This window comes from Sinocyclocheilus rhinocerous, unplaced genomic scaffold, assembly GCF_001515625.1.
Source record: "Sinocyclocheilus rhinocerous isolate Xijiao unplaced genomic scaffold, SAMN03320098_v1.1 scaffold1603, whole genome shotgun sequence".
NCBI classification, from domain to species: Eukaryota; Metazoa; Chordata; class Actinopteri; order Cypriniformes; family Cyprinidae; genus Sinocyclocheilus; species Sinocyclocheilus rhinocerous.
In genome coordinates, this window is record NW_015623880.1 from 124,115 (window position 1) to 136,713 (window position 12,599).

At 39.9% G+C, this 12,599-nt stretch overlaps 1 protein-coding gene across 3 annotated transcripts in view; it reads right to left on the reverse strand.

Moving 5' to 3' along the window:
* Positions 1-12,599, reverse strand: part of LOC107737315 (transcription regulator protein BACH2-like) — a 127,949-nt gene that overhangs the window by 1,515 nt on the left and 113,835 nt on the right. For all 3 annotated transcript variants that reach the window (XM_016548803.1, XM_016548786.1, XM_016548794.1), the window contains exons 3-4: positions 9,371-10,864; positions 269-475 (exon numbers count right to left, since the gene is read on the reverse strand). In XM_016548803.1, coding sequence (XP_016404289.1) covers positions 269-475; positions 9,371-10,864 — 1,701 coding nt within the window. The remainder of the gene's footprint in view (positions 1-268; positions 476-9,370; positions 10,865-12,599) is intronic.

Consider the following 12,599-nt stretch of genomic DNA (forward strand, 5'->3'; position numbering starts at 1 on the left):
AGGATGCACATGTGGCATCAAAGCGCAGGCTGTCAGGCTTCATGCACATACACTGCATCACACATCAAAGACAGTCGGCCCCGCCTCCATCATGGAAACAGCATCTGTGATTGACACGTAGCGGTGCTGCCATGGCAACGTGACAGCCTCCGAGATGAGGTCTCCTGCTGCTTGTGGTGATTGATAACAACCTGAAGGCCGATGTGTATAATAAAGATGTTTTGTCACATACAGCAGGACAGAGACAGTGAGGTGTTCGTGTATTTACCAGTTTGTGTATTTCACACTCAAGGTTCAGGATGCAGTCAAGTTTCCTCTTGCGGCAGCGCTGGGCCGCGATGCGGTTCTTACTGCGTCTGCGCATGTCGTGGATGAATTCCAGCTGCTCCGAGGTCAGCTTGTGCATTTTCACCATCATTTGGAAGTCGTTGCGTGGAAGATTTGTGATTTGATCGACAGGGAACGGAAGCTTGACCTGTAAAGACATACATGAGCAATGCGTTATTCTGTGACCTTTTTACTTTTCCTCCTGAAAGCATTTCTGCTCAGACATTAAATCAACATCTCAACATCATCTGAATGACAGCTGATGGCAGAACAAGGGAACTTGTCACAATCAACAAACACACAAGGTGTTTTACTATGCCATTGATTTGAAAAAAAAAAAAAAATAATAATAATAATTCTCCATCTACTGCCATTGAAAATTATCTGTGAATTCTGATGAAATAAAAATGCACTAAAATGTAACCGAACTTGCAATGTATTTCGTCACCACTAGATGGAGGCAGAACACAGTTCTTCACATGTACAAAGAGCATTTCTCATGAGCTCTAACATCACAAGCTTACAACATCTACCTGCATCACTTATTAACAAAAAGGTCAAAAGAGCAAGAAAGACAGGAACAAAGACTAAGAATGAAGAGTGAGAAAGACAGGAACACGAAAGCATCTTTCTGTCAGAGAAATAAGATAAAAACACTGCTTTAGTTGTTTCACATTCCTGTCAGGTGATTACCAGAGGGCATGAGTATGCAAATTACAAGTGTTAACTAGCTAAACTGTCAGTGCATTCTGAACATATCACCGCTTACATACACACACTCAGCAGAGTAGGAAATGATGTCTCTTTCATGTACGATGAACGTTTGACAATATAAAGCATCATTTGACTTCTCTCCACCATGGTCTGGAGGGCTTTGATAGGGCATATCATACTTCGACACCCTGCTGTTGTCAGAGTGAGCTATCACGAGGGATAAATGAGGGAATGAATGTCATGAGGAGAGAAAAATACAGCGGGCGAGAACCAGTAGGTAAATCTGGTGATATACAAATTTCTCTCACAGGTTTCTCTCATGCATTCTGGAATTATCAGCAGAAAATATTTCATGCACACATTATGATTTAAAGGTTTGGGGTCTGAATGATTTTAAAATATTTAAAAATATTTTTTTAAAAGTCACCAAGCCTGCATTTATCTGATCAAAAAATTAAAAAAAGACGTAAAAGTCATATTGAAATATGATTACAATAAAAAAATAACATTAAAATAACTGTTTTCTATTTTTATATATTTTACATGTGATTTATTCTTGTGATTTTCAGCAGTCATTACTCCAGTCTTCAGTGTCACATGATCCTTCAGAAAACACTCTAATTTGATGATGTGGTGCTCAACAATCATTCCTTATTATGATCAATTATGAAAACAGTTGTACTGCTTTTTCTGGAAACTGACTTTTTTCAGAATTCTGTGATTAATAGAAAAGAACAGCATTTATTTGAAATGGAAATCTTTTGCAACTGCAAATGTCTTTACGGCCACTTTTGAAAATTTTTATACATCCTTGCTGAATAAAATTATCTATATTATTATTTATTCTAAAAAACATGGCAAGATGGTACGTAATTGGAAATAAATACTGTGTACAATATACAGTGGGTACGGAAAGTATTCAGACCCCCTTAAATTTTTCACTCTTTGTTATATTGCAGCCATTTGCTAAAATCATTTAAGTTAATTTTTTTTCCTCATTAATGTACACACAGCACCCCATATTGACAGAAAAACACAGAATTGTTGACATCTTTGCAGATTTATTAAAAAAGAAAAACTGAAAAATGCTCAGTATTTAGTAGAAGCACCCATTTGATCTAATACAGCCATGAGTCTTATTGGGAAAGATGCAACAAGTTTTTCACACATGGATTTGGGGATCCTCTGCCATTCCTCCTTGCAAATCCTCTCCAGTTCTGTCAGGTTGGACGGTAAACGTTGGTGGACAGCCATTTTTAGGTCTCTCCAGAGATGCTCAATTGGGTTTAAGTCAGGGCTCTGGCTGGGCCATTCAAGAACAGTCACAGAGTTGTTGAGAAGCCACTCCTTCGTTATTTTAGCTGTGTGCTTAGGGTCATTGTCTTGTTGGAAGGTAAACCTTAGTTCCAGTATTAACTTAAATGATTTTAGCAAATGGCTGCAATATAACAAAGAGTGAAAAATTTAAGGGGGTCTGAATACTTTTCGTACCCACTGTATGTATACCTTATCCATTATCAGTTGACATTAAAGATTTTTTACATCTACTGGTATTGTATTTTCAATTGTGTTCATGCTCATATCCCCAATATTTATATTTAAAATGATCTTTCCCATCATCTAACGCAGGGCTGGGCAACTTCGGTCCTGGAGGGCCAAGGTCCTGCAGAGTTTAGCTCCAACCCTCAATTAACACACCTGAACAAGCTATTCAATGTCTTCAAGTTCACTAGAAAGCTACAGGCAGGTGTGTTTGATTAGGTCCAGGCCCGAAGTTGCCCAGCCCTGATCTAACGTATGCTCAGTTAAGATTTAAAACACTATTAATTCACTTTTAAACGTAATCTTTAGCAAATCTCAAAATGAATATTGATTTTCATGCTACACATCAAATTCGTAAATTCACTTGCAGCATTGAAAATGTTCGATTTTAATTTGATCATTTTATTTTGAATTTATTTGGACAAAATATTAAAGAATTTTAATATAGGCTATTTTAATATAGGCTATTTTGGGGTTATTGGCCATGACATTAAAATAATCTCACATAAACTAGAGTTGTTAATGAATGAGGCAACCATGGTGTATACCGACTATAGTACTGCCCTACTTAAGAACTCACATGGGCTTTGTGTGACTATGACCCCATAAACCTGAACCACAGCGGTGCAGCTACTCTTCCATGTGAAGTGGACCGCTCTGCTGGGATGCCCACAGTGACTCTGGTTGAGACTGAGAGAAGATGAAAGTGTAGATCTGGCTCAGTCTGGCGCAGAGCAGTGGGGGGCCAGGAGCACTGGCAGGTCGGCCCGTTCTGTCTCTACGGCATCATTAATAAATGATGGACAGACCTTTTTCTACTCTCACAGCTCAGCCGACACTGAGAATTGCTCCGCATACATGCTCAGTGTGATTTTTGTGTTGTCTTAATGATCCGATTTTTTTTTAAATGGAGAGGAATGTCTTTTTACACGGTCCAAGGAGACGCTTTCTTTCTATGACCTTCTCATGTGTAGTGTTAGAACTATTATGCACTGCAAGTTATTTGAGAGCTTCAATGCACAGAATACTAGTTTAGAGCTTCTAGGAACACTAATACTGTGAAAGTGCAACATAGCAAATAAAGAGAATGCAAGCCCACTTATAATGAAAAGCTTCTTTCTCAGTGAGACATAGTTGTTTTATACAATGTTAAAAGTAAAGCTAGCACACATGAAAGATATTTCTTATGAAATTAAATTTTTTTTGGCAATGCAGAAAGATATAATATGTTAGAACTATTATGCACTGCAAGTTATGTGATGGCTGCAAATTCACAGAATCACTAGTTTAGCGCTTCTAGGAACACAAATACTGTGTAAGTGCAACATAGCAAATAAAGAAAATTCAAGCCGACTTTATGCTGAAAAGTTTCTTTCTCAGTGAGAAGAAGTTGGTTGATGCAATGTTAAGAGTAAAGCTTGCCCAGATGAAAGATGTTTCTTACTTGTGAAATGAAATGTTATTTGCGGTGCAGAAAGACAGATTTTAATGTTTTAGAACTACTATGCACTACAAGTTAGGTCAGAGCTGCAATGCACAGAAACACTAGCTTAGAGCTTCTAGGAACACTAAATGCTGTGATACTGCAAATACGAAAAGGAAGAGAATGCAAGCCCACAATTGCTTAAAAGCATCTTTCTAACTGAGAGATAGTTGGTTTATGCAAAGTTAAGAGCAAAGCTTGCCCAAAAAGAGAGATGTACCTTATGAAATGAAATCTTATTTGCAATGCAGAAAGGCAGATTTTATTTTGTTAGAACTATTATGCTGATCAAGACATGTTAGAGCTTCAATGCACAGAATCACTACTTTAGAGCTTCTAGGAACAGTAATGTGTGTGTGTGTGTGTGTGGCAGTAGCATAAGAGTGATGTCTATATTTAGTATCTTACCACCAGAACCAGTTTAGAAAGCCGGCAAAGATGACGGAACACACACCAGCGGCACTTATAAATTCAAACGTGATCCCAATTCTGTCTCTTTCTCTTCTCTTGTCCCTTTACTCTTTCTATAGGTCATTATTCTTGAAATGGGTCTGAAGTGAAAAGTAGGACTCATCTGTTACTGGGAGCAAAGTGGCCCCACTATTTTTGTCCCTTGCTTCCTTTTTCTAAGCATGGATATCTGCAGCAGGGAATTGTGGGGAGGTGACGGGAATGAGAGAGGCCAAATGCCTGAGGTCACACACATAGATATTTTAGCAAAATTATTGGCACACCGTCTCTATGATGAGCGCTTAATTTCTTGTCTAATGTGAGTGAAAACCGCGGAAATGCATTTTAATGTGCAAAGAAGAAGGGAAGTTAGCCGTTTGGTTAGTTAAAATGCCTTTAGCGGTAATTAGATCATCTATTTGTTAAATATCATTACTGTCCTTCAGACATTCCCAGAAATGTTACTGTGCTGCTGTGCATCTCTTTGTTTCACATGTCTCGGTAATGAGACGCCATGTGACACAGATAAGAAAACAGTCTGAAACAACCCCTAAGATATTCCTCTTTTTTCTTCCCTCCTTTCTTCTCTCAGCCCTGTTGCTATTACTGGAACTCTCCACAGGGGCTGAGTAATGGGGGAAAGCTATCCATGAACACACACACACAAACGTGCACGCATCCCCCCTCTCAAAGACACAGGACAGACACACATGCACACACTCACTCTGTCTAATGGAGTGATGGGCCTGTCTGTAGTTACCATGGGGCTTCCTCCCCATCAGGACCAAAGCGTCTGCTTGTGCGTGTATGTGTATGCCTAAGATAAATGGCCTGTATGAATGCCTGTCTAGGTCAGTGGTAAATTCCTAATGTAACACATCTGGAGTAAAAAGCACCATCCTGTAGGAATTAAATTATTTTCTCTTAGACGGCAATCAGTTTAAATGAAGAGCTAATAGAGACTTAAATCTCCAGCTTCTCAAATTTGTCTCCTAAGAAACAGACTCCAGTAATCTCAGTCCGTTTCAGAGGAGAGCTCGTCTTAAACTGTGCCAGCATACCAATGTCTGCAATTAAAAGCCTGAAATTTCAATGTGAACCATTATGTTTCTCATTAAAAAATTATTCCAAGACCAAATTATCTGAGCTGTATAGCTCATATAAAAAATGTATAGCTCGTATATACTTATACTGAAAGTCAAGAACAGTATAATTTTTTAGATTAATTTTTTGCTAATACAGTATTGTTGTAAAGTTTTATTACTATTTAAAATAACTGTTTTATTTTTAAATATAATTTAAAATGTAATTTATTCCTGTGTTGGCAAAGCTGAATTTTCAGCAGTCTTCAGTGTCACATTATCTTTCAGAAATCATTCTAATATGCTGATTTGGTGTTCATGGTATTATCAGTGCGGAAAAAAAGTTGCTGCTTAACACTTTTGTAGAATTTTTTTTTTCAGGATTATTTGATGAATAGAAAGTTCAAAATAACAGCATTTGTTTACATTTCTTTTTTTTAAATAACAAGTTCAAAAAGGCCAAATAGCAGCTATTATATATATATTATATACAGTATATATCAGCTATTTGGCTGATATATCGACCTAGCACTAAATGAAACAAAACTGAGAAAAGAAGCAGAAATTTCTCACTGTAATATTTTAAATCTACACCTTTGATAATGTTTCCTAAAAAGTTCAGAATAAATCATTATTGCAACATAACTTCAGCAATTTACACTCCATTTATGATTTTTTTAAATATATCTAACCAAGTTTTACATTTAACTGAGTTTTAGATTGATTCTAGACATCCATTCATTAAATAGAAACATGTAACATCCGATTCTACTTCAACAAACAAACAGTGAGCTTTCATAATATATTTCAGTTTTACACCTTAAGCATATTTCAATCGTGCGGTTTTACAGTTCACCAATGCGACATCTGACGAATAATTTGTAGACCACAATCGGCTCATATTGAGAGAGCGGCTTGGCTTTTAAAGTCGGAATGAGAGGAACAGAAATGGTTCTGACTTCACTCCTCACTTCCTGCGATGCTAAACTAAAGGGTTAATGCTTCTTGCACCATGAATTTGAAGAATGAGAATGTAGAAGTGAGAGTGAGATTTTCGTCTGTGGGCTTTTCTGATCACACCCACTCACTTCGAGATCAATACTTCACTACACACTAGCATAAAGAAAATGGTGGAGAAATCTTCTCAAAGATCTCAAGATATGATAACTGTTCTCAGTAGGGCTTTTTTTTTTTCTTTGCCACCTCTCCTGAAATTTCTGCTGTCAATCCGTCAGAGTGAGTTGCCCTTAAAAGTGCTTAAGACTTCACTCCTCCAGTATCTTCCAGAGGTGTCAAGTCGGTCTCAAAAAGTATGTGTTATTGTGTGTGAAACAGGTTAAAGTAAGGCCAAATCAAATTATATGGGAATACAGTTGCTCTTGAACCTGAGCTCTTCCTGTTTGAATAGGTGCTGATCACAGAGGGTAAGTGATACCATCTATGACTCATGAAGGAGAGAGAAAATTTCAAAGACCTGATTTAACTCCAGTATCTAGACTGGCCTAGACTAGCACTATGATTAGCCTACAGTTTAACAACTTCCTTCCTCCTTTGAATTCATTGTTTCGAGCAGCAGGCTGAAGCTATTTTTGAAACTATGTTTCTGTCTTTGTGTGCTGATCCCCCTCCCTCTGTCGTGCTCTTTCTCTCACCTGCTATTTGCTATGAAAACACAGAAAGGACAGAGTGTCTTCCCTGAAAATGCTGTGCTTATATTGTCATATCACTAGGGGAGAGAGCAAGTAAAAAAGAAAGAGAGAGAGACAGAAAGATGGGAGTTTCTTCTACTAGAAGCATGGGTTTGATAAAAATGAACAAATTTCAACCTTTTTGTTGTTGTTATAGAATACAGTTTAAAAGTTTGGGGTCAGTAAGATATTAAGTAGTGGCCTAATTGTAAAAAAAGCCAGTTTATAGCATCTAAAGTATGAAAAGAATATGAAAGGCAGCATTTGCTCTAGATGAAGTTTCTGAATGGGAGAAGCCAGACTTTCAGTCCTTTTAACAGACTTTTGTCAGCCTAGCTTCAAAGAAACAGGCAGGTGACATGAGAGCTTTCAACATCAGCAGCTATCTGAGATTTTGAACATCTGGAGATACAATTCCAACTCCATTGTACTTGAAACTAAATGAAGCCATTTAGTGAAGTTAGGAATTTTTGGTCTGTTGCTGAATGAAAACTGGAAAGAAAGAGTAAACTAGTTGAACTACAAAGCTCCATTTATAAGCCAAATGAAAAGTCAGATGCTCTGAGAGTGTGTGTGGGGAGGGAAATACTTTGAGAGGCAACAATTACAATTACACACAAACCAGCAGGTTTGTCTTGCTGTCCGGGTGATGTGTCCCAAGTATTTTAAGCCCAACACAGAAACAAAGCATAAACTGCTGAAAACTAGTCAAATCATTCCTGAGTGCTCAGTGTTACCATGGCAACGGACCAGTTTCTCCATCATGGCCCCTATATGTATTCCTAAAGGTCTCATCCCCAGTCTATAAAGATGAAGATCTCCCCTTCTCCTTTATAGTGCTTTACTCTTTCAAAATATACAGCATCCATAGTGAAATCTCGCTTAACTCTTACTCAGATCAGACAACATGCTCTAACCAACTTCAAAGAAGTGTTTATCCATTCTTTCTCTTCATACCAAATCTCTTTCATCAATGTCTCGCCTTCACCATTAAAGGGCAGTTTCTTTAGAAAGATGATGTGAAATATCATGCACCTTGAGCTAAGGAAGCACTGGGGCTTGGTGTGTACACGTGCTAATTCTCTTTTTTGGTATCTATCTCGCTTAAAACATTTCTGAGGATGAGGCTGTGAATCTACTCTGTTACATTATACATTACTGTTTTGCCTACAGTATGTAGGGCTATATATTGTTTTGACCTATTCTTAGCTGCTCTATTTTTCCCTGCTTTACTTTAAACTTCACTTCACCATTCTGTTGTACTGTATACTTCCATGTCAAAACTGAGACTGAGAAAAAAGTTTTTGATTGAATATATACTTGAACAATTTTAAAGGTATAGTTCACAAAAAATGAAAATTCTGTCATCATATATCCTTCATGCCATTCCAAACTTGTATGACTTTATTTGCTCTGTGAAACATGAACTATATTTTGAAGAACGTTTCATCTGTTTTTGTCTATACAATGAAACTCACTGGGGTCCAAAAATAACACAGGATCCCACTGACTTTCATTATATGGACAAAATAAAAAAAAACGAAATATCTGTGTTCTGCAGAACAAAGAGAGTCATAGAGGTTTGGAACAACATGAGGGTGAATAAATAATGACTAAATTGTCAATTTTAGGTGAACTATCCCTTTATCATTTACTCCAAATCTCAGCCAAACTTTTCTGTCACATTTTGATTATAGCTTACTGTGCTTTCCCTATACAAAACAGCAATCCAGATTTGATTGTCAAATCAAGTTTGCTCCTATCTGCTCTATTCTACTCTATTAGTCTTTTCCAGGCAACACACAAAAGGTCAGAGTAATATCATTGTAGTTATTCACGTTCATGTCGGTCCAGACATGAAAATTATTGTAGTGTTTATTGGACCATTAGGAGTCTGCAGCTTTATTCAATGAATCAGTGAATAGGGATCAAAGGGGAAGTCTCTGACAGCATGAGGGCAGTGTGCACAATCGAATTGGTTTCTGCATGAATGGACGTCAGAGTATGAGATGCATAGTGTGCTTCTGCAAGGACAACTGTTGGACAACTGGTTAACACATGAGAGAGAAATCTGAAAGACTCACCTCGGGGCCTTGCTCTCGAACATGACATGATTCACTGTCCCCCTCCGAAAAGGACCCTGACTCATCACTGGAATTGGTTCCATATGACTGCTCACACTTTATCTTGGGCCGCACCCGTGCAAATAGCACATCTGTCCCACCCCCTGGCTCCTGCGGGTCAGTCGTGAGACACTGTGTCACATTTGGGCAAGGCGAGGATGAAAACTCGAACTGCGGCAGGCTGCATGGGGACCCGCCGCTCCCGTCCTCAGCATAAGAATACGACGAACAGGAACTGGAGGTCCGAGTTCGGGTCTCTGAGGGGGGCGATCGTGGGCATACCTTGATTGGCACTGGGCAGCTGGTATTGGGTCTTTGGCGGCAAAGCAGGGGTGGGTCACTGGCTGTGGTGCTGGGGGAGTAGGTCTGGGAGCTGGGGAGGGACTGGCTGGCGCCGGCCCACAATCCCTTTGGCATGTGTTCTGAGAGCTCTTTCTCCAGTGAGTTCCCACTGGGATGGGAGTGGGTGGGTGTACCCAGTCGGTCACAGGGCCCTGAGGAGAAGATGACACTGCGGCGGTCTGGCTCCACCTCTTGCTTGCACACACCATCGCAGGAAGCTGACTTCAACGAAAGCCCTGGCGGGAAACCATCTGCATCTTTGGGGAACACGACAGGCATGCCAAGCTCATTGCCAAGCGAAGGCCTGTAGTCTTTTTTGTGGTCTCCCTGAGGGGTTCCTTTATCCTGGGCATTGACGAGTCTGTTAGCAAAGAGCTGCTGGGGTGTGCTAGGCAGGTCCTTCTTAAAGAGAGTTCGTAGGCAGGTGGGTGACTTGCTGCTGCCTTTTGGTTGGTCCACTGCGATGGAACCATCCAGCTCCATCTCAGCCACACCGTCCTTTTCACCATCGTCAAGCTCGTCCCCTGACAGGCAAAGCGAGATGGACTCTTCCTCGCTGCGTGGCTCCTGCTTGATTTGCATCACAGCTGGCCTGTTCATCTCCTTGAATGTGCTTGGAAAACCTGAGGTACTGGTGTGTGAGGAGGTGTCGTTATTGTGCTTGTTGCTTGCCCACTGGTACTTCCTGTATTTAGGGCATCGTGGCAGGTCTGAGGTGCCGTGTCTCTCAAAGTCCATCAGTCCATCAGTGAATTCCTCTGTCACCGCCAGACGCTCATGGTCTGGCCGCCGCAAGGAGTTCAGGGCCTCTGCACAACGGCGAAAGCGTGGAGAGCCAGACAGTGTCACCGCAGTTTGTGTTGTCGTCAGCAACTCAGGTTGCATGCTCTCATCCTCCGAGTGATTGCTCTCAGACGCAATCTTGCGACAGAGGACCAGGCCGTCCTCCTCACTGCGCAGTTGGGCCTCCAGGAAGCGAAAGCAGGAGTCCTCCAGGTTGTGCATGCGCAGGAATTCAGCACAGCGGATGACCTCCTGGATGTTTTCTCTGCTGAGCAGCAGCTTAGCCGTATAGGCAAACTGTAACAATGGAGCGAATCCCCGGGCACTGACCTGCGGACACACACACAGAAAAAACAGGGGAAATTGCCAATGTTACCATCAGCACTGCCATTGTTCAGGGCACTTGGAGTGTGCTGAGAGAACTCGACAGCTCAAATGACCGTAAACAAACACTGTAAAGTGCCAGTTAATCTTTTATCAGGTCAGCACCGAACGTTCTATACAGCGGGAAATAAAAAGTGAAAAGGTGGAGGCTGTCAGTAAGGTCAAGAGACCAGTCTCATTTATGTAACAAAGACATCTGACATTCCCCTCTCTGCCCAAGTCAGCCCCCTAGGTTAAGCTTGGCTAGCGCCCCCTGATTGTTGCAAATGGTATTGCAGCAACAGGTAGAAGCTTGTAAACATAATGTCACATCTATCCCTCAGGTGAGATCTTAAATCCTAATGGGCTCTTGGACTCTTACGGCTTATCCCTACTACAGCCATCCTGAGCCTGCTGAGAGAGAGAGAGAGAGAGAGACAGACGCAGACAGATATGAAAGCCTTCCATTTGACCTAATGCTAGATAATTAGGTAAATGCCTGAGCCTGCAAAAGCTTGGCTGGCCCACTGTGGCCTTTGCATTGTTAGTGCATGTGAGTAAGTGCATTTAGGTGGGGAGAAAATAATAACTATTAAAATATATTATAAAATATATTAAAACTATTAAAATGCATAAAACAATTATTTAAATGTCTCAAAACCCTTGGATTTTGTTCTTTCTCTGCCAGTGAGTCAGGCTCTACCTTTGCTATGCTGGAGTCAAAACGCCATGGACAGACGTCGATGTAGGTGCTCTTCATTCTCAGACACATTACAATGGCTGGATTTTGATCTGTGCCAGCATTGTTCAGTCCACAAAGTGCTCTCTCTTCTCCCTCAATGATGTAAAGTGCTAAACAGCACAAGTGAACTTGTGCTCACAGATGGGAGGGAATGAGATCAACACTTTATGTTCAATGAATGGGGAACAAGACACTGTTTACTATGAGTTTGTTTCTTTTGTTGACAGGGACAAACAGCTAAGTCCTCTTAGATGCTCTCATCACACTTTTCTTGTGGTTAGAACGGAGATCAGAGAAACTCTTTCCTATTATAACACCAGACCCAAAGAATTTGTTCTGTAGATTTTTCCATTTGGAAAAAACAGGGGGATTGTATTTACAGTCAGGGCAAATGCATGGAGGGAAAACCCAATCTTGAGGTTAAATTAGCCTTTTCTGTTACAATGAGTCAAAGCACAGCTGATTGTTGTAGTGTGGGGAATGTGAAACAAATTAGACACAAACAAAGCACTCTTACACTGAGTAAAAGGCTACTTATTAAGCTAACTGTTGTCTCTCTGATTACAGTAAAATCACAATAGCACACATTCCAAGAATTCTTTAGTGTAATTTCAAAAAAAAAAATTCCTGTACAAACTTTTGAGTTTTTTTAAAGTCATTTGAATGTTACCTGTATTAATTATCAACTATATTTGAATATATTCAAAAGAAAATACCAGTATCTGAAAAGCAGAATATGCACAGACTTTGGACTTTGGTTCTATTTTGAAACTTAAATGCAAATGATAAAAAGAGACTACATCTCCTTTAAAATATAACAGATAATGTACAGTCAGCTGGATATTATCTCAAAATAAACTCAGACAGGGTGATCAGAATCTTTCACAAGAGGTTTATTTTGTGATAATGATCAACTGACTGTACATTATCCCCTTAATTTTATGGCTATTTTCAAAAAAA